Source organism: Erpetoichthys calabaricus, chromosome 15 (assembly GCF_900747795.2).
Source record: "Erpetoichthys calabaricus chromosome 15, fErpCal1.3, whole genome shotgun sequence".
Taxonomy (NCBI): Eukaryota; Metazoa; Chordata; class Cladistia; order Polypteriformes; family Polypteridae; genus Erpetoichthys; species Erpetoichthys calabaricus.
In genome coordinates, this window is record NC_041408.2 from 67,763,512 (window position 1) to 67,790,948 (window position 27,437).

Below are 27,437 nucleotides of genomic sequence, written 5' to 3' on the forward strand. Positions count from 1 at the left end.
AAAAAAATACACAAAATAAAGGCATTTGATGATCAAGGATAGGCCTCTTTGGATTTTGGATAGAATCTGAAATAATGAAAAAGGTTTGTACACAAACTCAAAGTCCAAACCAATGACCTTTCACCTGTCTGTCTGGTTATCTGGTACACTCAGGTGGCTCACCTGTACCAAACAGCTGTTGTACTCTTAACTGCTTCAAGTTCAATAAGCCCTGAAAAGAGGCGTGTAAATCTTCCATATGGTTTATTGCCAGTGCCCAAATGGTCCAATGAAACCCTTGGTCAAGTGCTCCATTGCACTCTTCAGTTCCTCTGCCACCTTGAGCTATGTTTTTTTACGGATAGAAATAGCATATCAATTCTCATTCTCCTGGATCTGAGAGTAGCAGCTGAAACATTAGATCACAGGATTCTCAATAATGGACTTAGAATGGGTAGGCCTATCCAATGTAGTTTTAAATTGGGTTGGGTTTTATCTAACAGGGAGAGGCTTGTTTGTAAACCTTGATGACTGCATCACAATCACATAACAGTGAATATGGTGTCCCACTAGGATCAGTTCTGGTCCTGTTACTCTTCTCACTTTTCATGCTCCCTTTAGGCCAGATCATCTCAAAATGCAATGTCAATTACCACAACTATGCAAATAACACACAGATGTATTTATCTATGGTCCCAGATGACACAAAGGTAATAAACTGTTTGACAAATTGCTTAAACAGCATTATGTAATGGCTGAGAAATAATTTTCTTAAATTAAATAAGAGAAAATTGAAGTACTTGTTGTTAGGTACAATAAAAATGTGTAAAAAAAATTTTAAAAAGTAGAAAAATTACAAATAAGTAGAAAATCTGATGTAAAAAAATTGAGTTATTTTAAATTCAGAACTTAACTTTAAGTCTCATATCAATTATATCACCAACACCACACTTTTTCATTTAAGAAATACAGCATATGTTCGTTCCTTTATGTTTTTACAGGATGCAAAATAGCTGATACATGGCTTTCTTTTAAGTTACTTAGATTACTGCAACGCACTCCTAACAGGTCTATCAAAAAAGATTTAAATCTATTAACATTAGTTGAGAATGTAGCTGCAAGAATCCTAAGAAATCTGAACACATTACACCAGTATTAGCGTCTTTATACTGGCTGCCTGTGTCTTTTCAGAATCAATTTTAAAATATTGCTAAATGTTTATAAGGCTTTGAATAATCTTGCGCTTTCATATATCTTGGAATGTTTACCCCCTTGCATTCCCAATCAAAACCTTAGATCCTTCAATTCTGTTTTGCTTTGCAATTCCAAGAATAAAACAAGAAGAAGTTGTGAGACTGTTTTCAGTTTCTATGATTCAAACATATGGGATAATCTATCTTTAGATACATCAGAATCATTTCTTAAAACTTTCTTTTTTAGTCTGCCTTTTTTTTTAAATTTAGTTAAGAAAATTTCACTGTACATCCTTGTCTTCTATGAGCCCTCTTCTTCATCTTCCTCCTTCATCTCTGTGTTAACTCTCAGTCGAAATTCTCTACCGCCCTTGCTCCTCACTTTATGAAGGTTTTCCATATCATGCTCATCTAGTTGCCAGTTTAGAATCAATATTTCCTGCAGTGCACGCAATTCAGATATTTGCTTGCTTAGCATGTTAATTACCCATGGGCTGGGTGTAAAACTGGCATTGCTGCTCAAATTTATATATTTCAGATTCTTTAGTCTCCCTATGGATGTCAAAATCTCTTTCCAGCCTTCACTGGTCACACAGTTGTCTTCTAGGTCCAGGTGTTCAATATCTTGTAGATGTCCTTTTTCAATTATGGAAGCTAAGAAAAACAAACATAGAATAAATGAGACCAAGATTTTGGGGTTCTAATCTCAGAACTATTCATAGGCTGAAATAATGCATTTATTTAACAAATATTCCTATTTATTTATAATGATACTGCAATTATAATAGATAATTAAACTGTGAATGGAACTCTGCATTAGTTTCTATATCATTCATTCTTTAACAGTTATCAAACCAAGCAATGTTGTCTCAATGTAACAGTACATTTACAGATTTGTGCTGGTCTAGGAATTGTTCAGTTAATGGCAATATGAATGTGTCAAGACTGCACCTCACTGCTTACTATTGATGGCTTGTAATTCATTTTAATAACTGTTCAAGTGAATCAATTTATTTGATTTATTTGCTTCTTCAATAGAATTTGGGGCTGGTGACATAAAAAACTTTTCACTTTGTTGAGTTCCAATTTGAAAAAAATAGCATTAGAAATATATAATCAAATTATTCATAATTATAGAAGTTAAATTATGACATTAAACATGCTCGTAATTCATATTGTATAACATTGCCCTGTTTAAAAGCATAAACCACAACAACATAATGAACAAGCGTAATTAAAATAACATGATAACGGGGATTGGTCTCATCCATCTTTGGGGGATGGACATCTGAGACAGAACTCTTTTAGCAGTGGTGTTATTTTACCTTTTTTTTTACTACCTTTTTTTTTACTACCATCCAGAGGTATCCTGTATTTACTCAACCCAAAAGGGTCTTAATTACAGCAAATGCAAGTATATACAAACATAAGCAACAGAAAAAAAGACTCAGAGCTTCATCTAAGTCTACGCAGGCCTCAAGTTCAAGGTATGGCCTGCTAGAGACTGACCTGGAATACACAGGCGAAAGAACAGATCTCCAGGGACCTGACACTGCAGCATCGCTGCAAAAGTGGGAGCAAAACTGCAAGTGAGTCGGGCCAGGAGAACTTGTTGATTCCAGAAGGTTCATTTTAACTGAGCCTGGCCTTACTACACACACTGCCAACCCCACGCAAACCCCGCCACCCCCCCCCCCACACCCCAAAGTGAGTCAGCGGCACCGACTTCAATCGGAGCCCAGAGAAGACCGAAATGAACAGTCTGAAATTAAGGTAACGATCACCACAATGATTATCACAAAAAGGAGCTAAAGAGTAATATAAAGAAGGTTACAAATGATATAAGGAAAGATATAAAAGGACATAAACATAAGAAACAAGAAGCTGCTTCAGGATATTAAACACCATTAAAGAAACATTTAAGCAATCACTTTGAGGCAACATTTTAAAGGTATGCTTGAAAAAACTGAGGAAAAAATACATGAAAATGCAAGTAAGTTTGTGAATAAATTTAGAGCAATTGGTGATCAATTTGAAGACGTTAAAGCAACTGTTCAAGACTTGCAGTGAAATAGCTGAACAAATGGCATCCGCCGTTGATGAAAAAGCAAGTAATTATACATTCTATTCCCTTCTCGGCTACTTTTACTTTTTAATTACAATTATAGCTTTTTTCCCCCAAAGGGGATTGTTTAACATCCTACTCTTGGCTTATTGTATTAGAATTGTACATTATCTGCTTCGCCATGGGTAGTGTTTAACATCATTCCCTGGTTTTATTCATTTGGGACTGTTTAAGATTTTGTTCTAGTTTTATAGTACTGGGACTGTATTGCCAATAGATATCTCTAACCTTTCTTTACTGCTGCTGAGGGGCTTGTTTTGTTTTGGACGTGGTCGGTCTCTAGGCATGACAGAGGACTGGGACTTCATGAAGTGTGGACTAGCCTCACTTGGGGTGGCAAAATGGGTTGGCAGTGGGGCTGGGAGTAGAAAGAGAGCATGCTATTTCTAATCTATCCATTTAACCCTGACATGTGCCAACACAACAATGGACTTCATAGCCATATCTCATGACAAAACTGGAAATTAAGGTTAAAGTTATCTTAAGTAATAATGTACTACCTTAATTTAAGACTAAAAATTGTCAATAAAAGCTCAAAGGCAATGTGTCTATGACCAGTGAACATAGTGACCTGGAATGTCAAAGGTCTCAATCATGAATTAAAGAATAAAAAAATATTCTCTCACCTAACAGGTCTAAATGCCAAGACAGTACTTTTACAGGAGACTCTCTTATTAAGCAAGGATCAGTTTTGTGCTTTGCAAAGAGATTGGACTGGCCAAATATTCCACTCCAGCTAAAGAAAACCAGAGGTTTGGGAATCTTAATAGAAAATTTTCATTTATAGTATCAGATGTAGTATCTGACCGTGAAGGTCGATATGTGATCATGATGGGTAATTAATTTAATTGCAAAGTGATTTTGATAAATATCTACACACCTAATATGTGTGATAAAGACTTTATCCAAAACATATTTGCATCCATTCCTAATGTGAACACTCATAATATTATAACAGCCAGAGACTTTAATTGTGTTTTAAATACAGACCTGGATAGGCCTTCAGCTGCAGGGGTGATAACATCTAACACTACAAAAACAATTACACAGTTTGTAATTGATCATAATTTATCCGATCCATCGAGATTTCTAAATCCAAATGTAAGAACATATTCCTTCTTCTCACCAGTACATCATTGTTACTCAATAATTGATTATTTCTTTATAGATAACAATTTTTTGCCCACGAGCAAATCTTGCCAATACAATGCTATTCTTATCTCCGACCATGCCCCTCTGATCATGGAGTTCATATCACTACGCCCCACATACTCATCTCACAGCTGGTGTCTCAAGCCCCTGTTATTAGTCGACGAGAACTGTACAGAATTTATATCTAAGGCAAACTGATTTTTTTTTCTACAGACAAATGCATCCTTAGTGGTCTCTGCAGGAATACTATGGGAAACTCGGAAGGCATTTTTAAGAGGACAGATTATTTGATATCTCTCTCACAAAAATAAATTGGAAACCAAAAAGGCATCAGTGTTTAGCAGTGAAATTACCAGAATAGAACAAGAACATGCCAGGTCTCCATATGAGGAACTTTATAGGAAAAGGTAGGCTTTGCAATCAGAACTCAACCTCTTGACAACAAAAGAAACAGAATATTTTTAAAAATGCAACATCATTACTTTGAATATGGAGAGAAGGCTAATAAGATCTTAGCTCAACAAATCTACAAGCAGGAAGTTTGCAATGCAATATTAGTAATTACCAGCACAGACAGAGATAAAATTATTGACCATAAAAATATAATACACATTTAGAGACTACTATAAGTCCTTATATTCTACTCAGTTTACAGAAGATAAGACACAATCTAATGTGTTTTTGATGCATTACAGATAACACAGCTAGACACTCTCAGAGCAGAGGAATTAGATAAACCTCTGTCACTCTCAGAATTACTAGACACTATAAACTCACTTCAGAGTGGGAAAGCAGCAGGCCCTGATGGTTACCCTGATGAATTATACAAAAAAATGTCAATTAAGTTACCTCCCCTTTCTTTTACTATAGAAGCCAGAGGCAATAAAATTCTACCTCAAACGTTTCGCCAAGCATCAATTCCTAAGAAAAACATGGACAATGTGCATCATACAGACCAACTCACTTTTGAATAACAATGTTAAGATATTCTCCAAAGTTCTAGCTAGAAGGATCAAGAAAGTGCTTCCTTCGGTAATATCACAAGACAAAACCAGATTCATTAAAGGCAGACACTTAGCTTCCAATCTTCAATGCCTGTTTAATGTAATATTTTTACCCATAAAGTCTCAAACTACTATATATCAGTCCCGAAGCTTCAGTTTGTATTAAAAACATTACTTCAGACTACTTCAAACTATAAAGTGGTACTAGACAAAGATGCCTCCTGTCACCACTGCTATTTGCAATCACCACTGAACCACTGGCTGCTCACTATCGAAATGTATCTGATAAAAAGGGGATTATCAGAGAAGGACTTGGACAGAAAATATCACTATATGCAGATGCCATGGTACTACATATATTAGACCCACAGAATTTTGTGCCTGCAGTCCTAACAACACTTGCAGAATTTCAAAAAATATCTGGACTCAAAATTAATTTGAATAAAAGTGTGCCTTTACCAGTGAACTCTCCAGCACACAACATTAGATTGCACACCATCCCTTTTATCAACGCAGATCAGTTTAAATACCTAGGGGTAAACATCACAAGTAAACAAAAAGCTCTTTTTCAACAAAATTCTGCTCTCTGCATGGAAAAACTTAAGCAAGACTTGCATAGAGGGTCTACCCTCCATCTCACTTTAGCAGGGAGAATTAACATTTTCAAGATGAATATCCTTACTAAGCTTCTTTTTCTATTTCAAAGCATCCCCATATACATTAACAAATAATTTTTTAAGAAATTAGATTCAATCACAACCTCATTTATTTGAAATTCAAAACATTCATGTATCCAAAGGGCGACCCTACAACGACCTAAAGCAGAAGGCAGCATGGCTCTACCCAACTTTCAATTTTATTAATGTGCAGGAAATATACAAGCTATAAAAATCTGGACATTTTTCCATCATCTCAAACTAACACAGTTTTTAATGTTTGGAAAATGTACGGGATTAAATCATTTAGAGATTTGTATATAATGTCTTTGCACTATATGAACAATTAACAATATATTAACAAATTAGAAACTTTGCTAAATGAAATCTGCCCAATTTTCCTTACCTCCCTCCAATTTCAATTCCACAACAAATATTGATCAGTCTTGAAGACTCAGACAGCATTGCTATAATATATTAAAACATTTTAAAGTCCCTTAATTTCAAAGATGGAATAGGACTTCTTACTCAACATTTCAGAAAAGGAGTGGAAGGCAGCTACGCACAGAATTCTCTCTAGCTCCCTATGTGAAAAACATTCAAATTATTCAACTTAAAATCTTTTATCATTATTATCTTGTTTTAATTTGTCCCAAACATGTTCTGGGCAAGATCCATCCTGTAAACATTGCAATCGAGCTCCAGCCTCACTGGGCTACATGTTTTGGATGTGCGCCAAATTAACATCATTCTGAACCAATATCTCTAAATGTCTATCAGACAGCTTTGGTGTCACAATCTCTCCTAATCCACTAACAGCTGTGTTTGGTGTACTCTCAGATGAGTTTAAAGTGGAGAAGGACAAACTATAATTTACTTTATTTCACTATGAGCATGTATACTTGTCTTGATCAACTGGAAGAATCCTAGCCCACCTTTTAAAGTCAGTGGGTAACTGATGTCACTGTATATACTATTTGAAATTGGAAAAAAACAAATTCTCACTTAGAAGATCTGTTCAAAACTTTTTAAAAACCTGACAGGATTTAATCAACAGCATTTCAGAATAAGGATTTATATTGGGGAAAAGGATTATCTTTCCTCTTTTCTACTCTTAAATATTTACTCTGTCTGTTGGCCTTCCTCTCTTTCTCTTGGGTGGGGGTTGAATTGAATTTAAGTATTGTTAAGTTTCACTTGAATGTATGTAATGTTACTTGCATTAAATAAAATTGATAAAAAAAAATAACAATAACTTCAGGAAATAAAAATTCAACAACAATTGTGTGACTATCTCACGAATAATGATTAAATTCATGAATTAAATGAATGAGTATTATGCGTTTGATTCTCAGGCAATGATTCAGTTCAAAATTGAAAGAAGCAGTGAATAACAAATGACCAGTGCAGCCAATGAGTTGTAAAAAGTTGTGAGTTAAACTAAAGGTGAAAGCAAATAATTGTTACAAATTAAAATAATATTTTGATAAGGTACAAGGATCATAAGTGATGTGAATGAAAATCATGAACCAGATGGCCAGTACATGGAACTGTGCTTTAAACATTAACCTGCAAAACAAAAGTCAATTGTATCATTACGCCTGTACTACAGCACTCCTATTTAGCTGTGCTCAATCAATTCATTTGTGCTCATGAATTGATTCCAATGAAACATCTCCTGTTCATTAAAAAAAAAAATTGTATATCATCTACCGATTCAGTTTGATTAACTTTGTATTTTTAATTCTCCAATTCTCCTCCAGTCCTTTACATATCTTTTGTTTACGTTTCATTCACCTTCCCACCCCGGTCCCTAACCCGTATATCCTGTGTCAGCAGAGTAAAGTCATGATCTGGATTAAGACTCTAAGGTGCTGTGGTGGTTAGGGTGAAGTTACCTGAGAGCCATACATAAGGTCCTCAATTAACTAACTTTGCTGCTATGTCTCTAGTCTCTTCTCTTTCTGGGACTCTTTAAAGATTATTTTGTGTTAGTCATTCCTTGGAATTTATTTTGTCCCTTTTTTAAGATTTTTGTAAGAGTCTGGTTGAAATTACAACTTTCAGAAATTTTTATATCTTTTCAGATTTTTTTCAGGGGGTTTTATTTTTTTCCTTTCTATTATTTAGTCTTCACTTTTGCATATTTCCTTTGGTTTTTAGTTATGGATTTCCATCTTATTTGCTTATTTACAAGTATTTTTCCTTTCTTTAGTTCTGTTTTAGTTCACCTACCCTTTTTATTATGCTTGTATTTCTATCACATTTTAATTCTATTGAATAATTTATACATTGTTTATTTTCGTGGATTGTTTTATGTTTATAGAAGGGTTTTCTCAGTTTTAGACTCTTCATTTTGGGATATTGTAATGTAATGAAATGCCTGCCTACTGGAAATGTACACTCAGTGGCTGCTTTAAAAGATATTCCAGTTTATTAATTCAAGTAGCCAGCTCCTAACAGCCATTATTGTGAGTGGAACTCAATATATATCACATGCAGAATGTTATGATCAGTATTTTTATTGAATTTTTCTTGAGTTGCCTTGAGGTTTCACATAAGGGTTTGACATCATGTCTAAGGTTTTGATACCCAATGTCTTCAAATTCCAAATTTTATTTTCAAGTTAGTTTTAAGATTATTTAAAAATAAACAAAAATTGAACAATTACCTTTTCTGATGCCATTTTCTTTTCATAGGTGCTGCCACGTTGTGCCTTTGTTGTTATTATGTAGTGGCCTGCTGTTTAGAGGTGTTGTCACAGAGGATGTGACCTGTGACTCACTAGACCTGTTGCTTTCATGCCTTTAACGGTGCTATGATTATTGCTTTTTGACAAGATGTTTGAAATATCTCACAAGCAGCTGCACTACAGCAGAAATTTTCACACACTACAACCTCTAGGATTTATAGAGAAAGATGGAATACACTAGTAAAATCTACTGGATGGCATTTCATTAAAATCTACATATAATTAAAATGGAGTAAGTTCTAATTAACTTGACCAACCAGTATTTAAAAAGACAAAATACGCTAAGACTATGCTATAAGCCTATTAGATTTAATTTGGGGTTGTGTATGCAGTTCTGATCAACACAATATAAAAATCACATACATTTAAAAAAGCAGCCAAGAACATCACTGGATTACTGGTGCCTGTCCTATTCAGACATGATAAGGGAACAGAACTTTAGATTTGAAGAGAAAACCCAACATGGGTATTTGATTCAAATATTTAAAATTTTCAAAAATACTATAAAAAATAGTTTCCAATTACTGAAAAACATACAGGATTATATCTGTGAAAGTACATTTGACATACAGTAGGTACCATGAAGCTGTTCTTTATAGAAAGGGCCATGATAATGTGGAACAAACTACTGCGTCAATGCAGTTAAAGCAAAAACAAAATGATGTTTAAAAATTGTTTAGACGGTATACTAGAACATTTGCTAAATATCAAGCTTGATGAACAGACTGGTCTTACTATTTATGTGCTGATTTACATTTTAACATTTATATATTTTAATTTGACTGAATTTTTTAAAATCAAATAACACTCCATACACATAACTCGAGTTTTACAAAAAGAAAAAGTTTTGAAACAAATCAACCTCCACCCCTGAGAAACAGAGCTAGGCCAGCAGTGTAAAACTTTATGCTAATAAAGACAAATGAATAGACAAAATAATAAATGAATAGAGATAAATGGAGTAAAAGAGGGGAGAGAACCTGCTTCCTCAATTTAAATGCTTATTATAAAATATTATTGATTAGATCCTGCCAGGTTTTGAAAGAGTTTTGTACAGATCCTCTAAGTGCGAATTAATTTTTTTCCAGTTTCAAATAGTGTATAATATCAGTTACCCACTGACTAGATGAGTTAGGATTCTTCCAATTGAGCAAGATAAGTCTACATGGCAGTAGTGTAGTAAAGGCAATTACAGTTTGTTTGTCCTTCTCCACTTGAAGCCCCTCTAGAAGTACCCCAAACAACAGCTGTTAATGGATTAGGAGGGATTGTGACACCAAGGCTGTCTGAAAGGCATTTAAAGATTATGGTCAAGAATGATGTTGATTTGGCACAGGCCCAAAACATGTGGCCCAGTGAAGCTGGAACTTGATTGCAGCATTTGCAGGTTGGATCTTGCCCTGGAAACATTTTGGACAATTTTAAATGAGAGAAATGCGTTCAATATAAAATTTTAAGTTGAATAATTCTATGCTTTGAGCATATGGAGCTGGAGTGAATTCTGTGCATTGCTACTCTCCACTCCTTTTCTGAAATATTGAGTAAAAGATCCTTTCCCACTTTTCTCTTGGATCTTTGAAAGGGAAGGACTGTAAAATAGTTTTATATATTACGGAGATGCTGTCTGAGTCCTTGAGAATGATCAATATTTTTTCCGGTATAGAGGTAGGTGGGAGGTGAGGAAAATTGGGCAGGTTCTGTTTAACAAAGTTTCAGTTTTGAAGGTAGTGAAAGAAATGTGTTGCTGGTAAGTTAAATTTGGAGTGTAATTGTTCATAGGATGCAAAAACGTTGTCTATGTACAGATCTCTATGTGATTTAATCCCGAATGTTTTCCAGATATTAAAAACTGCGTACGTTTGACAGGGTGGAAAAAGGTGGTTCTCGTGCAGAGGTGCCACAAATAAAAGCTTCTCTATCTTGAAGTACTTCCTACATTGGTTCCATATTCTGATCGAGTGAAACACAATTGGGTTGTTAGTATATTGGCGTTGAAAATAATGAATGTCAAACAGATGAAGTCCTGGTTGTTATAATATCCCTCATGAAAATCTGTACATAAGGCAAAAATAGATGTAAATAAAATGTCCTTTCATTGAAGCATATCTGTTAAACACCTTCCCCTCAAGAAAAACATAAATCCGTACCTAAGTGACATATATGCACATCTGTGAGAAACCACTTCTGAAAACCTAGCTTTTTCAAGCCTGTTTTCTGTTCTAGACTGGTAAGCAGCTTCATCAGAATTTTATTTATATCTGAGCCCCATGGCAACATCAGAATCTTCAGCTTCTGGAGCTCATTTAACTTTTCAGCTGCAAATGACAGAAATGAAAATGTCATAAATATTGATTTCAGAAGAAAACTTAAAAGTTAAACAAGAACCCATCAGAGAAGCAGTATGTAATCATTCATACCTAGTTGGCCAATGCAGTCACTTGACTCTTGTCCAAGGGATGTTTTTGAACAGTCAAGTACTTTAAGCTGTGGAATGTTTTGAAGGTTTTCAACTGCAAGACAAAATTTGCATAACTTCCAGTTTTAATTTGCAATGACTACAACAATAAAATAAGAGAAGAAGAAAGAAGCAAATTTAGCTAAAATGAGAGTAGGATATAGTACATTTGTAGGAGAGTGTTAAAAAAATATAAAATGATTCACACCCATTATCATTTTAAGTTTCTGTCTGTTGTCAGGCATGAGCGCTTAGGAAACGTCTTCAGGGTTCTGGAGATACCGCTAATTCTTCTCCATAGCATGTGGGAGTGCTGTTACTTACATTCTTTTCTCATTCAGCCACAAAGCTGACAATCCCAGAAAGGAAGAGGTCTACTGTTATTTCTCCATCCTATCGTTTCCGACCTTGGGAACTGATAAGCACCAACTAACCCAGTAGTCAGTGTTCATTTGGGACCCTGTATCTGTTGAGATCACTACATGTCTCTGGAAATAGCTTATCTTTTCATTGGCAAGAGGCTATTTTGCTCACTTATTTGACTAATGGTACCTTGTTTTATTTTCTTTAACAGCAAATAGGTTTCTCTATTAAACAGGGTTTTACTAGGCTGGTACTCCAACCCATTGAAGTGTCTCTGGGTGTTGTCTTATTATATCTATGAGGTTGATCAGAAAGTTCGAAGTTTAGGGAGTTTGAGGTTGGAGAATCACAATGGTTTCATTGCTTCAGTTCACTCTGGGTCACAGAGATGTATAAAAATTCATCCCAAGTTATCAAATACTTCTTCAGTTTCTTCCAATCAGAATTTCATAGCTTAAGACTCTCCTTGGAGCACTGGATGTGGCAAAGCATTATTTCAGAAGTAACAAATCTATTCACTTAAATTGCACATATCTGGATAATGATTAATTGTTCATGAGCATTCAACTAAAAAGAAACTCATTCTTTCTGTTGTCAAATTTGAAGACTATAAAACCTTGGGTCATCTTTGAAAGATTTCCTGCCTAAAAAAAGATTTTTCATGTCTTGATCGTGACCTGTGAAGGTGGCCAATCTTTATACACTCTGACTAGGTGAGAGTTAATCTCTGAAAATGTACTTTTGTTTAGCATTAGAATTTGAATGAAAGTAATACAGTTGATTTTGCAGTTTGTGGTAACCATGTTGTCTTGGTTCACAGACAAGAAACATACCCTGTACAGAAGAAATACTTAAAACTTGAAATTAACATATTTTAGTACACAAGGACCCCTCCTTGAGCCACCACCTTATCGTGGTGGAGGGGTTAGTGTGTCCAAATGATCCTAGGAGCTCTGTTGTTGGGGGCTTTATGTCCCTGGTAAGGTCACCCAAGGCAAACTGGTCCTAGGTGAGGGACGTGACAAAGAGTGGTTCACAAAACCTCCTATGATGCATACAAACATTGGATGCCGTTTTCCCTAGCCCGGACACGGGTCACTGGGGCCCCCCTCTGGAGCCAGGCCTGGAGGTCGGGCTCGATGGTGAGTGCCTGGTGGCCAGGCCTGCACCCATGGGGCTCGGCCGGGCACAGCCCGAAGAGGCAACGTGGGTCCCCCTTCCCATGGGCTCACCACCTGTAGGAGGGGCCAAGGAGGTTAGGTGCAGTGTGAGTCAGGTGGTGGCCGAAGGCGGAGACCTTGCCGGTCTGATCCTTGGCTACAGAAGCTGGCTCTTGGGATGTGGAATGTCACCTCTCTGAAGGGGAAGGAGCCTGAGCTAGTGCGCAAGGTTGAGACGTTCTGGCTATATAGTCTGGCTCACCTCGATGCACAGTGTGGACTCTGGAATCATTCTCCTTGAGAGTGGCTGGACTCTCTACCACTCTGGAGTTGCCCTCGTGAGAGGCACTGAGCGGATGTGGGCATACTTATTGACCCCCAACTTGGAGTCTGTTTATTGGGGTTCACCCTAGTAGACGAGAGGGTAGCCTCCCACCGCCTTCAGGTGGGAGGACGGGTCCTAACTGTTGTTTGCGCGTATGCGCCAAACAGCAGTCTGGAGTATCCACCCTTTTTGGAGTCCCTGGAGGGGGTGCTAGAGGGTGCACCTGCTGGGGACTCTCTCATTCTGCTGGGAGACTTCAATGCTCATGTGAGCAATGACAGTCAGACCTGGAAGGGCGTGATTGGGAGGAATGGTCCCCCTGATCTGAACACGAGTGGTGTTTTATTATTGGACTTCTGTGCTCGTCACAGATTGTCCATAACGAACACTATGTTCAGGCATGTCCATATGTGCACCTGGCACCAGGACACCCTAGGCCTCAGTTCGACGATCGACTTCATGGTTGTGTCATCAGACTTACGGCTACATGTCCTGGACACTCATTTGAAGAGAGGGGCGGAGCTGGAGCTGTCAACTGATCACCACCTGGTGGTGAGTTGGCTTCATTGCTGGGGGAGGATGCCGGTCAGGCCTGGTCTGGCAGAGTCCCCTGTCAGAAGTAGCTTCAACTCCCACCTCCAGCAGAACTTCGACCACGTCCTGAGGGAGGTGGGGGACATTGAGTCAGAATAGGCTATGTTCCGTGCCTCTATTGTTGAGGCGGCTGACAGGAGCTGTGGCCATAAGGTGGTCGGTGCCTGTCGTGGCAGTAATCCCGTTGGTGGACACTGGCGGTGAGGGATGCCGTCAAGCTGAAGGAGTACTACAGGTCCCTTTTGTCCTGCGGGACTCCAGAGGCGGCTAACAGGTACCGGCAGGCCAAGCGGAATGCGGCTTTGGTGGTTGCTGAGGCAAAAACTCGGGCATGGGAGGAGTTTGGGGAGGCCATGGAGAACGACTTCTGGACAGCTTCAAGGAGATTCTGGTCCACCATCCAGCGTCTCAGGACGGGGAAGCAGTGCAGTGTCAACACTGTATATGGTGGGGATGGTGAGCTGCTGACCTCGACTCGGGGCGTTGTGGATCGGTGTTGGGAGTACTTCAAAGACCTCCTCAATCCCACTAACATGTCTTCCAATGAGGAAGCAGAGCCCAGGGACTTGGAGTTGGGCTCTCCCATCTCTGGGACTGAGGTCACGGAGGTGGTCAAAAAACTCCTTGGTGGCAGGGCCCCGGGGGTGGATGAGATACACCCGGAGTTCCTCACGGCTCTGGATGTTGTAGGACTGTCTTGGTTGACACGCCTCTGCAACATCGCATGGACATCAGGGACAGTGCCTCTGGATTGGCAGACTGGGGTGGTGGGCCCCCTCTTTAAGAAGTGTTCCAACTACAGAGGGATCACACTCTCAGCCTCCCTGAAAAAGTCTATTCGGGGGTCCTGGAAAGGAGGGTCCATCAGCTCTCAATTTACCGGTCGATCTATGTTCCTACCCTCATCTATGGTCATGAGCTATGGGTAGTGACCGAAAGAACAAGATCGCGAATACAATCGGCTGAAATGAGTTTCCTCCGCAGGTTGTCTCGGCTTTCCCTTAAAGATAGGGTGAGAAGCTCGGTCATCCGGGAGGAGCTCAGAGTAGAGCCACTGCTCCTCTGCATCAAGAGGAGTCAGATGAGGTGGCTCGGGCATCTGATCAGGAATCCTCCTGGACGCCTCCCTGGTGAGGTGTTCAGGTCACGTCTAACCGGGAGGAGGCCCCGGGGAAGACCCAGGACATGCTGGAGGTACTACGCACTCTTGGCTGGCCTGGGAACACCTCGGAAGTGGCCAGGGAGAGGGAAGTCTTAGCATCTCTGCTCAAGCTGCTGCCCCCACGGCCTGATCTTGGATAAGCGGAAGAGAATGGATGGATGGATAGTACACAAGGAGCTTATCCTCAGATATAACATTATTATTTCCATCCATCCATCCATTGTCTCCCGCTTATCCAAGGTCGGGTCGCGGGGGCAGCAGCTTGAGCAGAGATGCCCAGACTTCCCTCTCCCCGGCCACTTCTTCTAGCTCTTCCGGGAGAATCCCAAGGCGTTCCCAGGCCAGTCGAGAGACATAGTCCCTCCAGCGTGTCCTGGGTCTTCCCCGGGGCCTCCTCCCGGTTGGACGTGCCTGGAACACCTCACCTCATTATTATTTCCAATTTAAAAAATACTTTCTTTTTAGGTTTCCACATTTAAAATTAGGATGTGTCTTAATGTTGAAGTATTTCACTGTTACGCCCCTAAAAGTCTTGGAAGTCATGCATTTCAGGGGAAGAACTATCATATTTAAACCCAAACACTGACAATATAAGAAAACAAAACATGCTGCAGGAAGTAAGCTTGCGTGGGCTTGTGAAAGAAAAAGCGTTTCTGTGCATGCAGACTTCTGAAAGAAATCTTATCAGAATCCCGCGGATGCAGAATCACTAAAAAAATTTCCCTTTTCTTTTCAGAAGACTGCCCATGCAGAATCACTTTCCCTTCCACAAGTCCATATGCAAGTAAGCTCGTCCAGGCTTGACAAGTGAAAGTGATTCCACAAAGAATAACAAAGGTGTTAATATACTGGTATATTTACTAGTAATTGTGGTATATGCCTGAATTTTTTTCTAAGAATCTGTTTTTGATAGGAGGTGTGTCTTAAATTTAAGAGCAACTTAACATGGAACCAATACGGTATATGAATGCATGTATGTTTGTACAGTATAAAATGACATAGGCCCTAACTCCTTATTATTCTGTACATTTCAATTAATTATGTTTTTCATGGTGGAACAGTGCTTAGCATGGCTGCCTCAGCTCCAGGGACCTAGGTTTGATTCCTGGTTAGTGAAGCACCACTATGTAGCAGATACATTCTTTTTGTATTACTGTAGGTTTTCTCTATCTACACCAGTTTCCACTCACTTCCCAAAGATGTCCTTCTTAACTTTGACTGAAGTCCCTATATTTGTCCGGTAGGAATGAGCATGGAAGTATGCAGTTCATGCCATGACAATGCCCAGCATTAAACTGTGATCCCAGTCAGTGTTGGTTACTGCCTTCTGCTTAATGTGGTCATGGTAGCCTCTGACTTGCTTTGCTGGTGTTTCATGGGTTGGTTGTATCATGGCAGGACTCAGTCCAGCTCAGAAAGCATTTGCTCTACAAACGTTTGTCTCCAAACCAAGACTTTAACAATGTCATGTTCAACATCATCTTCCTCCTCAAAATGCATCCTCAAAAAGTCCTTGGGCCATCCCATTAAAGTTCAATGTGGCAGGCTGAGGTTTCCATTCATCCCTACTGCATATTATTGAGGGAGGTAAAACAATGACCTATGTAAACACCTGCACTCTATGCACCCGTAGTATAATGACAAAAGGTTTAGTACTAGGATATTTTTAAAATTATTTTTAAGTTTTTTTTAAACCCTTAACATTTAATGTAAAGCCACTTAACATTTAAATGATTCAGATTTCATCAGTCTGTCTTTAAAATGATTTCTGAACTGCTGCTGATGAATTGGCTATGTGATTGGGGGGTTGTTGGGTTTGTTGATCCTATCCTATTGCTTTGCACATTTACTAGGGTGTAAATGAATACCTGCATTTCATTTATAGATTTCTATTTTTTGGATGGAAAAAATAACATAGTGGCAAAAGAACAACATATTTTTTCTAGAATACTTTGCAATGCCTCACAGTAACAGTTGGATCTAAACACTTGCAGGCCGAGTCTCATTTTTGTAATACTTTATGTATGCAGAGGGGTTTGAAAATGTGAGGAATTGTTTTACTTATATTAACATTAAGAAGAGCAAATTACTAACCAAGGATCATGAAAGCTTCTTTTGTTAAGCAGCAATTGACAATTTCCAGTTTTTCAAGGGGAGATACTTGGTGGGTTATTGCATCAAAAACAAAGCTGAAGCCGTCTCCAATTTCTGTTACTCTGGATAAATGCAGAAGTCTTAGCTGATTCAAATGCCTTAAACCTTGACCTGTATTAAATGAGATAAAGATGATCATTTTTACATCACCGAAATCTGTAATCATTTCTAGCACATGCAACTACCTGAAAAATAATGCATACTTATATATATATATAATAACTAGCTGTCCCCTGCGGCTCTACCCGCGTAGTAGTGAAACAAGACAAACTTTAAAAATCAATAAACAAAATGTACTAAATGTAATAATTTGTGTTGATAGCTTTCGTATCTGAGGGCCTCTTGATATACAATATTTTTGGTTTTGCTATCAGGTACAAGAATGTAGCTGTGATCTCTGCCAAAAATGTAAAAAGTTGGCAAGGTATATCTGGCCTAGCAGAAGGTAGGTACGCTCCAACATCAAACGTTGGCATTGTATCTGATCATGTTCAGCTCTGATGGGAGAGCGTCCCCCTCGTGGGGAGAAGAGCATGTGGTCATGATATCTCTGCTAATCAACAGCTACCGTCTAAAACACACGTAGGTGAGATCGCTTTCTGAAAAATGTGAAACGTTAGTCGTTAACAATCTCTAGATGGTAATGTCTGCTGAACAAACAGATATTGCTAGCTAAGTGGAGGCAAGGTCCGCTCCAACATGTGGTGAGAGGTAGAGTTACTTGAATGGAATCTGGTGCGTGGGTGAGGAGGACCCCACACCGGCTCCCTACTCCTGAGGTCCCACCTCACCCCCCAGGCCTGCAGCCTCTCTCTCGGATTTGCAGGAATAAATCAGTGCCACAACCGAACTATAATACTTAGTGCAATGAGAAAAGTCCCAAAATCAACCGGAATGTTCAAGCAAATTATAGAAAAAACCTGATCTAAATCCATTAAGTAGTTCTCTCGTGAAAGGCGGACAAGACAGACAGACATTGGATTTTATATATATAGAGATATGTAGGGTGCTGGCCTAGAAACATGGTGTGGAGGATATAAGGAGGCACAAACAGGGAAACTAATGGAATCAGACCAAGAATGGACTGCATGTCATTTGTGGAAGTGCTCACTGTAAGGATAATGTGGGTAACCAAGCACTGGGGGGTTGTATACCTCCTAGGGGATTTATTATGAGGGCCCATAGTTATGGCAGTCCTTTTATATGTCTCTCTTTAGCCTTTTCTCCGTACCATTCATATTTGTTGCTATGTCATGCTAATTTCACTGTTGGAGCAGGTGGACTGACAACTTTCAGGACTGGGCTCCTTCCATATGCCCAAACCATCACTGGTTTGAGATGAGTACAGTTCAGGCCTCTGCATTCACTTGCAACCATATGATTTTCACCAAGTTAAAAGGTTTGTTGTTCAGCAGGGATATAAAACATCTAGACTCCTCCAAGGGAGACAAAAATAGTTTTCATCATTACCGTAATGTGGGAAACCACTCCTTACTGAAGGTTTAATGCTGTCTTGGAGTTGGAGTTAAAAGACAAGGGCACACTAACATTCTAACAGGCTGATGGTGTTCAGAATGCTGGTTTTCGAAAGTAAGTAAACGTGTTTCTTTAAAGGAGTAGAAATAAGCATTAGAATTGCCTTTCATTACAAAACAATTTCTGATAGTATATGAATGATTACCACTAACATTCCAATAGCTATTTCATTACTTCTTCCTCGGTTACTTACAGAAAATAGTAGACATAATTATAACACACGTGAGGCGTGGTAAGGCAATAATGCACTTACAATAAAATAAAGTAAATTTCAAACAAAGTTAAGAAAGTGGAAAACTAATTAGATACATCAGATGGCTGCTAGCACACATACAGTTAGGTCCATAAATATTTGGACAGAGACCACTTTTTTCTAATTTTGGTTCTGTACATTACCACAATGAATTTTAAATGAAACAACTCAGATGCAGTTGAAGTGCAGACTTTCAGCTTTAATTCAGTGGGGTGAACAAAACGATTGCATAAAAATGTGAGGCAACTAAAGCATTTTTTTAACACAATCCCTTCATTTCAGGGGCTCAAAAGTAATTGGACAAATTAAATAACTGGAAATAAAATGTTCATTTCTAATACTTGGTTGAAAACCCTTTGCTGGCAATGACAGCCTGAAGTCTTGAACTCACAGACATCACCAGATGCTGAGTTTCCTCCTTTTTAATGCTCTGCCAGGCCTTTACTGCAGCGGCTTTCAGTTGCTGTTTGTTTGTGGGCCTTTCTGTCTGAAGTTTAGTCTTCAACAAGTGAAATGCATGCTCAATTGGGTTATGATCAGGTGACTAATTTGGCCATTCAAGAATTTTCCACTTCTTTGCTTTAATAAACTCCTGTGTTGCTTTGGCTGTATGTTTTGGGTCATTGTCCATCTGTATCATGAAACGCCACCCAATCAATTTGACTGCATTTAGCTGGATTTGAGCAGACAGTATGTCTCTGAACACCTCAGAATTCATTCGGCTGCTTCTGTCCTGTGTCACATCATCAATAAACACTAGTGTCCCAGTGCCACTGGCAGCCATGCACGCCCAAGCCATCACACTGCCTCCACCGTGTTTTACAGATGATGTGGTATGCTTTGGATAATGAGCTGTTCCACTCCTTCTCTATACCTTTTTCTTGCCATCATTCTGGTAGAGGTTGATCTTGGTTTAATCTGTCCAAAGAATGTATTTCCAGAACTGTGCTGGCTTTTTTTGATGTTCTTTAGCAAAGTCCAATCTAGCCTTTCTATTCTTGAGGCTTATGAGTGGCTTGCACCTTGCAGTGCACCCTCTGTATTTACTTTCATGCAGTATCCTCTTTATGGTAGACTTGGATATCTAAACACCTACCCCCTGGAGAGTGTTGTTCACTTGGTTGGCTGTTGTGAAGGGGTTTCTCTTCACCATGGAAATGATTCTGCGATCATCCACCACTGTTGTCTTCCGTAGACGTCCAGGTCTTTTTGCGTTGCTGAGTTCACCAGTGCTTGCTTTCTTTCTCAGGATTTACCAAACTGTAGATTTTGCCACTCATAATATTGTAGCAATTTCTCGGATGGGTTTTTTTTCTGTTTTTGCAGCTTAACTCTTTTAGGGCTAATTTTTTTTTTGTTTCTTTTCTCCCAGGGCTGAATATTTTTCCAAAAACTAAATTTTTTTAGAAAAGAACACAAAGCAATTGTTTAACATATCAAATCAACAAAAAATATTTACTTTTGACAAATGTTACTGTCTTGCATGTTGTATGAGCCTGCATACTCTATGATTTCACATACATATCACATACATTTTACACAGCAAAGTCTGATCTCGCTCAAAGCAGCCAATTTCAGTCATTGCCACATTGCACTCCTTACAATATGTGTTGCTTTGGTGCCTATTTTTCAATTGTCTGTTGCTGCACTTTCTCACATATATTGTTAGTGTGTACTGTAGAGAGACAAGTCACCCATTTGCCATCGCGCCATGCCACTGCCACCAAGTTTTCTGCCTGCATGAAAACCGTATTGTCACCTCTTTTCATCTTCCGAAACTTTATGAACTTTATGTATGGCATTATAGCCTGGCTCACCCCAAGGGATTTGCTTCTGTTTATTACAGAAGTGAATAAAACTTTGCAGCAGCACGTACCTAAGCCACCAGGGGACAAAACACGTTTGGACCAATGCTCCCTGAAGTTATATCACCAGTTCTGTCCCATCTCTATTTGTAATGCCACAGCGCGCTTCATCTCGTCTTTCGTTGTGGGTTTCCACTTTGAAAAACGAGAATGCGATGCAAACGCAGCCCGCGATTCAAAAAAAATCTCTGCCTACCTGTTTGTCTCGTCTGACAGTAGCTGAAAAGCAGCATCAGGAGAGAGCAGCCTGAAGTACAGCAGCTGGTGATCTGTCGTGTCCAACAGCAAGCCATGCCGTCTTGTAAACTCCGGTAGCCAGATCGGCTCTCAACGGATCAATGTCTGTGTATTTATCCCATGCGAACCTTGCCGCAGATGCATCGGCTGCGCGAAGGCACTCAACTGGCAGCAGATCCGCTGGCGCGGCATCGGCTGGTGTCTGATCAGCTGATGCCTGCTTCTCACTCTCTTGCTCGATCTCCTGATCACTGCCAATAAAATCCGATTCTGAAAAATCAAGAGTCTGACTCCACGATAATGCGCAAAACATCGTCTGCCGAGTGTTTTCTTTTCTGCACTTGCTTCGCTGCCTTTTCACATGTCGGTGCCATCTTGCCTTTGTTTACATTTCGTAACTCACGCACACGCAAGGTTTAGTTGCCGAGTCAACGAGTCTAGCATTCCTCCAAGCACAGAGGGAATGCCTGTGACGTGACAGTGAGATTTGTCGCCATTAACAGCTGATTGTCGCCCCCTATCCCTGGATGTCGACTTTTGTCGACATTAGCCTTCAACCCCTCCTGTCGACAAAAGTCGACATCCACCCTAAAAGAGTTAAGGATGGCTTCTTTCACCTGCATGGAGAGCTCCTTTGACCGCATGTTGTCTGTTCACAGCAAAATCTTCCACATGCAAGCACCACACCTCAAATCAACTCCAGGCCTTTTATCTGCTTAATTGATAATGACATAACGACGGACTTGCCCACACCTGCCCATGAAATAGCCTTTGAGTCAATTGTCCAATTACTTTTGAGCCCCTGAAATGAAGGGACTGTGTTAAAAAAATGCTTTAGTTGCCTCACATTTTTATGCAATCGTTTTGTTCACCCCACTGAATTAAAGCTGAAAGTCTGCACTTCAACTGCATCAGAGTTGTTTCATTTAAAATTCATTGTGGTAATGTACAGAACCAAAATTAGAAAAAAGTTGTCTCTGTCCAAATATTTATGGACCTAACTGTATATTGACCCAAAACATACTATAAATGTCCTTGCATATGTTTCACTTTTACTATAACTCAGAACAAATAAAAAAAGATTTTTTCCTTGATTGATTGTATTGTGCTCAGACAATATACTGTACAAAATCAACAAAAAATAATGCAAACAATTACCAATTTTTTCAGCATCTGTGTATGTCATCTTTACATTGTCCAGGGTCAGATTGTGGACTTTCTCCAAGTTCTGAATGCATTCAAAAAGCCCACCTGTAAAAGAAATATATTTAAACAGTGCAGAGTGAAACAGTTTAAGACATAACATAATTTCCATGTTCACTTTATCCAATTCAAGGTCAAAGATGGCTGTCGCCTATCATCATCAGCATTGGCCACCAAGCAGAATCTAACCCTGGACTGTGAGCCATTTAATTGCAGAGCCAAATCATACAGAGGTCATCTTAGAACTGCTAATAAACCTAATCTATACATCTTTAGAATATGGGTGGTGTTGTGATGTTTTAAAATACAAGTTGATAAATATTTTGTATGTCTTTATTGGTACCTTGTAACACTAATGCCTATCACTGATAAGAACAACAATGGTTAGATGGTTAAGAACCCCTTCCCCCCTTTTAAGAACCAGTCCTTTGTAATTTTTACGACAGGGTTGGGGGAAGTGCCTCAAACAAGTTTGGCCAGTGATTCTCTGCATGGCTCTCTTAATCAACCCCCACAGGAAAGCCAGACTGCCTAACTGGCAAGCTTCACGGGGGCAGGTGTGAACGTATTCTCTGCCCCCTTGGTCTGAAGTATGGCTGTTTGCAGTTGGCTTGTATCAGAAGCCTTTAAGTACCACGACGCCCTATTGGCTTTAGGGGTTGGACAGAAAACATATAAATTTGCTTGCTTTACCTCACTCTCTCTTACCAAATTGATGAAAGAGCATCTCACACCATGAACTGAAAAGGACAACACAATGAAGAGCACAGCACAGCAGCCATATTGAGACATGCATGTGGCCTGTTCTGAAGAAAGCTGACCACAAATGATGCCTTGAGACATTTTAGGTAACTTACAAGTCTGTGTGCCGCCTGAAACTACACATCAGCATTTATCAGGTTGTATGGTTGCCAATATTCAAACATACTTTGCATATTGTTACTATTTATGAATATTATCAATAATACATTATTTAAAGTGTAACTTAATTCCTGCTTGTCTTTTACTACACCTAATTACCTGAAGTTATAGATGTAGAAGAGAAGGTGGGGAGAAGTTATTAGGTACAATACCTTATAAACAGTGATAAGTCTGTGAGATTTGAGCCATTCTGATAAAGGCTACATATTAATAATACAAAAGGGGAAAGTAGAGTAATATAATACTCTACCAAGACGAAACAGGTGGAAAACCAAGTGAACCACGTGACTGGCCATGGCATTTGGCAGCAGGAGGCAGCAGCACTAAGCACATCATCACTCTCAGTTTTGAAGCTTTTCAGAAAGTACTTGCAATACTTTCAAAGGAGCATAAATGTAAAGGATGCTTACCTCCTGTAGCTGTGCCTCCATCTTGTACTGCCTTAACACCTGTAAATATCCTACTGTCAACTTGCAAACAGAAACTGAAAGGTGAGGAGCCAGCAAGAAGAACAATGCATTTCTGCATTAAAGAGGCACAGGAAAAACTTCAGGACTGCTTTGATTGTGTAATCTGGAACATGTTTAGGGACCCTTCATCAGATTTGGATAAGTATGCTGATGTCATAATGGGACTCATCAAAAAAATTGTAGAGGCCTGTGCGTCTATGAAAATAATCTGTATATTTCCTGAAGGAACTCAGAAATGCATTTGGAAATGGTAACATGGAATTATACCCGAAAAGCAATTAGAGTGGATAAACATTAGTACATTAGTAGCCTAGAGATAGAATTCATTAGCTGTAATAATTTGCTGAAATTTTGTCATGGATTAGAGAAGGTTACGGACTACAAATTAAAATCGAATCCAATTTCATTGTCTTTTTTCTGCATTTAGTTAATGCCTTCTATGCCTGCTTTGATCACAACAAAAGCAGCCCACCATTGATTGCCTGCAGCACCACATTATTCATTCTTGTTTATGTACATGATGTAAAGTAGAATTTGAAACGAGTTAATGTCCATAAAGAATCCGCTCCCACTGGAATTTCTGGGCATGTTTCACAAACCTTTAGCAACCAATTTACTGACATCATCAGTATTAATCTTTAATATTTTGCTGACAGTATCTGTGGGCCTCATCTGATTTAAAGACAACAATTATCCCTGTGCCTTAGTAAATAAGACTGGACTGCCTTAATGACTACAGACTGGTGGTTAACACTCCAATTTTGATGAAGTATACTGATAGACTGGTGCTGGGACAAATTAAACAGTATATTCTGGACAGTCAAAAATCACCTTTAGATTACATATTGTCACAACCAGTCCACAAAGGGTGTCATATCCCTTGCACTTCATAACATCTGGGATCATCTGGAAAATATAAAATGTTATGTCAGAGTCTTATTTATAGAATACAAAACTGTTGTACCAGCATGACCAGACTCTTTAATTTAGGACTCAGTAGCACCCTCTGCAACTGTATTTTGGACTTCCTAACTGGACTGGTAGCATCACATCACCTCCATTCTTACCCTCAACACAGGCACTCCACAGGGCAGTGTGCTGAGACCCAATCTGTACTCTATGCACACCTCTGACTGTGTGGCTAAACATAACTCCAACTCCATCCTTAACTTTTTTGATGACACCACCATCCCAGCCATGACTGCCACAAATAATAGGTTTACAGAGAAGAGATCTACCTACTGACTCAGTGGTTCTAGGAGAATAATCCCACACTTAACTTCAGCAAAACAAAAAAGCTGCTTATAGACTTCAGGATGCAGCAAGGCAGACCACGCTCCCACCTATTAGAGAAGATGCCGTTGAAAAGGTGAGAATCTTTTGATTTCTTGGAGTACCCATCACTTATGAACTGAAGTGGACACGACACACTACAGCTATTGTGAAGAAGGCTCTCAAGCACCTTTACTTCCTCAGATGTCCAAAGAAAACTTGCATAACTTCATCTTTTCTCAGAAAACTTCTACAGACGAACAGTAGAATCCATCCTCACCACATGCATCACATCATCTGGCACTGCAGAGAGTGAAGTTAGAACAAAGCATTGGCACACATTTGTCTTCTGTTCAGAATATATGACACACTTGCTGTCTTAGACAGTCAAACACAGTAATCAAAAACGCCTCAGCCATCCTGCACAGTTGCTTTTCTTACTACTTTCAAATAGTAAATGGCACAAGGTCGATGGAAATTTCACCAGTAGATTCAGGGATAGTTGCTGTTCATAGGTCATAAAATTACTGAACAGCCAGCCAAAGTAATACATAAGTCTTTTTAGTTCCCTCTTCATTTTTTGTCTTCTTAAATGTGTCTTTGTGATTGAATTCACTTCAGTGTTTTATTATATATTGCTATTCAGTGAGTACAGATTCAGAGAGCTTACACCAATTTATGCATAAAATTCAACAGCAGTAAAGAACAAAATACTATGGCCTGTAGAAGGCGTCTCATACCCCAAACTCCAGACTCAACTGACTACAATGCAGGTTCTGGTCCAAAAAAGATTATTTTTATAAGGCAATGCACCTCTATTACAGCCAGAAACAATTCCAAATTTCTTTCTTTTCACCTAAACCAAAAAATACAGCTCTATTCCTTCTGTTATTCATTACCTCCCCTCGTCCTCCTTCCCTCCTGACTGTGACTCGCCTGAGTAGGGTGGAGCAGCTGCTTTTATGGTGGACCCGGGAGTACTTCCAGTGCACATATGAATCACTTCAAATATGGTGAAACTGCCATAAAACAAGGACATCCTCTTCCAGCAGAGACCCCCTAGAGCACCGAGGGAACCCAATGTGGCTGCCCTTCACAGCTATAATTCCCATGAATCCTTGGGGGTTTTCAAACCAGAGCCATGCTATAGGAGCACTGCCACCTATTGTACTGGGGAATCCGCTGTTCTCAGTGGGATGTGTATCCATCCATTAGGGCCTGCTGGCTGGATAAGGGAATAACATTTATCTGAGTTGGATGCCAGCCTTTCCATTACGTCTCTCACAACACATATTCAAGAATGTTATAAAAAACATGTATTACAACAGGAGTCCCCCACTCCAGTCCTGCAGGTTTTCATTCTAACCCTTTTCTTAATTGTTGACCAGTTTTTATTGCTAATTAACTCCTTTTCCTTTCATTTTAATTGACTTGTTTTTTAAGATAGATAGATAGATAGATAGATAGATAGATAGATAGATAGATAGATAGATAGATAGATAGATAGATAGATAGATAGATAGATAGATAGATAGATAGATACTTTATTAATCCCAGGGGGAAATTCACATATTCCTGCAGCAAAAAATATTAGATTAAAGAGTAATAAAAAATGCAGGTAAAAAACACACAATAACTTGAATAATGTTCAACGTTTACCCCCTCTGGTGGAATTGAAGAGTCGCATAGTTTGGGGGAGGAACGATCTCCTCAGTCTGTCAGTGGAGCAGGACAGTGACAGCAGTCTGTCGCTGAAACTGCTCCTCTGTCTGGAGATAACACTGTTTAATGGATGTAGTGGATTCTCCATAATTGATAGGAGCCTGCTGAGTGCCCATTGCTCTGCTACGGATGTCAAACCATCCAGCTCTATGCCAACAATAGAGCCTGCCTTCCTCACTAGTTTGTCCAGGCATGAGGCATCCTTCTTCTTAATGCTGCCTCCCCAGCACACCACTGCATAGAAGAGGGCACTCGCCACAACCATCTGATAGAACATCTGCAGCATCTTACTGCAGATGTTGAAGGATGCCAGTCTTCTAAGGAAGTACAGGCGGCTCTGTCCTTTCTTGCACAGAGAATCAGTATTGGCAGTCCAGTCTAATTTATCGTCCAGCTGCACTCCTAGGTATTTATAGGTCTGCACCCTCTGCACACAGTCACCTCTGATGATCACTGGTTCCATGAGGGGCCTGGGTCTCCTAAAATCCACCACCAGTTCCTTGGTTTTGCTGGTGTTCAGTTGTAGGTGGTTTAAGTCGCACCATTTAACAAAGTCCTTGATGAGGTTTCTATACTCCTCCTCCTGCCCACTCCTGATGCAGCCCACGATAGCAGTGTCGTCAGCAAACTTTTGCACGTGGCAGGACTCCGAGTTATATTGGAAGTCCGATGTATATAGGCTGAATAGGACCGGAGAAAGTACAGTCCCCTGCGGCGCTCCTGTGTTGCTGACCACAATGTCAGATCTACAATTCCCGAGACGCACATACTGAGGTCTGTTTGTAAGATAGTCTACGATCCATGCCACCAGGTATGAATCTACTCCCATCTCTGTCAGCTTGTCCCTAAGGAGCAGAGGTTGGATGGTGTTGAAGGCGCTAGAG

General features: G+C 39.5%; 1 protein-coding gene across 1 annotated transcript in view; it reads right to left on the reverse strand.

The window, feature by feature from the left end:
• Nucleotides 1-640: 640 nt before the first annotated feature.
• Nucleotides 641-27,437, reverse strand: part of LOC114665889 (NLR family CARD domain-containing protein 4-like) — a 52,819-nt gene continuing 26,022 nt past the window's right edge. The window contains exons 5-9 of the mRNA XM_028820545.2: nt 22,124-22,216; nt 17,015-17,185; nt 11,279-11,371; nt 11,009-11,176; nt 641-1,826 (exon numbers count right to left, since the gene is read on the reverse strand). Of these exons, the coding sequence (XP_028676378.1) occupies nt 1,474-1,826; nt 11,009-11,176; nt 11,279-11,371; nt 17,015-17,185; nt 22,124-22,216 (878 nt within the window). The 3' untranslated portion in view covers nt 641-1,473. The remainder of the gene's footprint in view (nt 1,827-11,008; nt 11,177-11,278; nt 11,372-17,014; nt 17,186-22,123; nt 22,217-27,437) is intronic.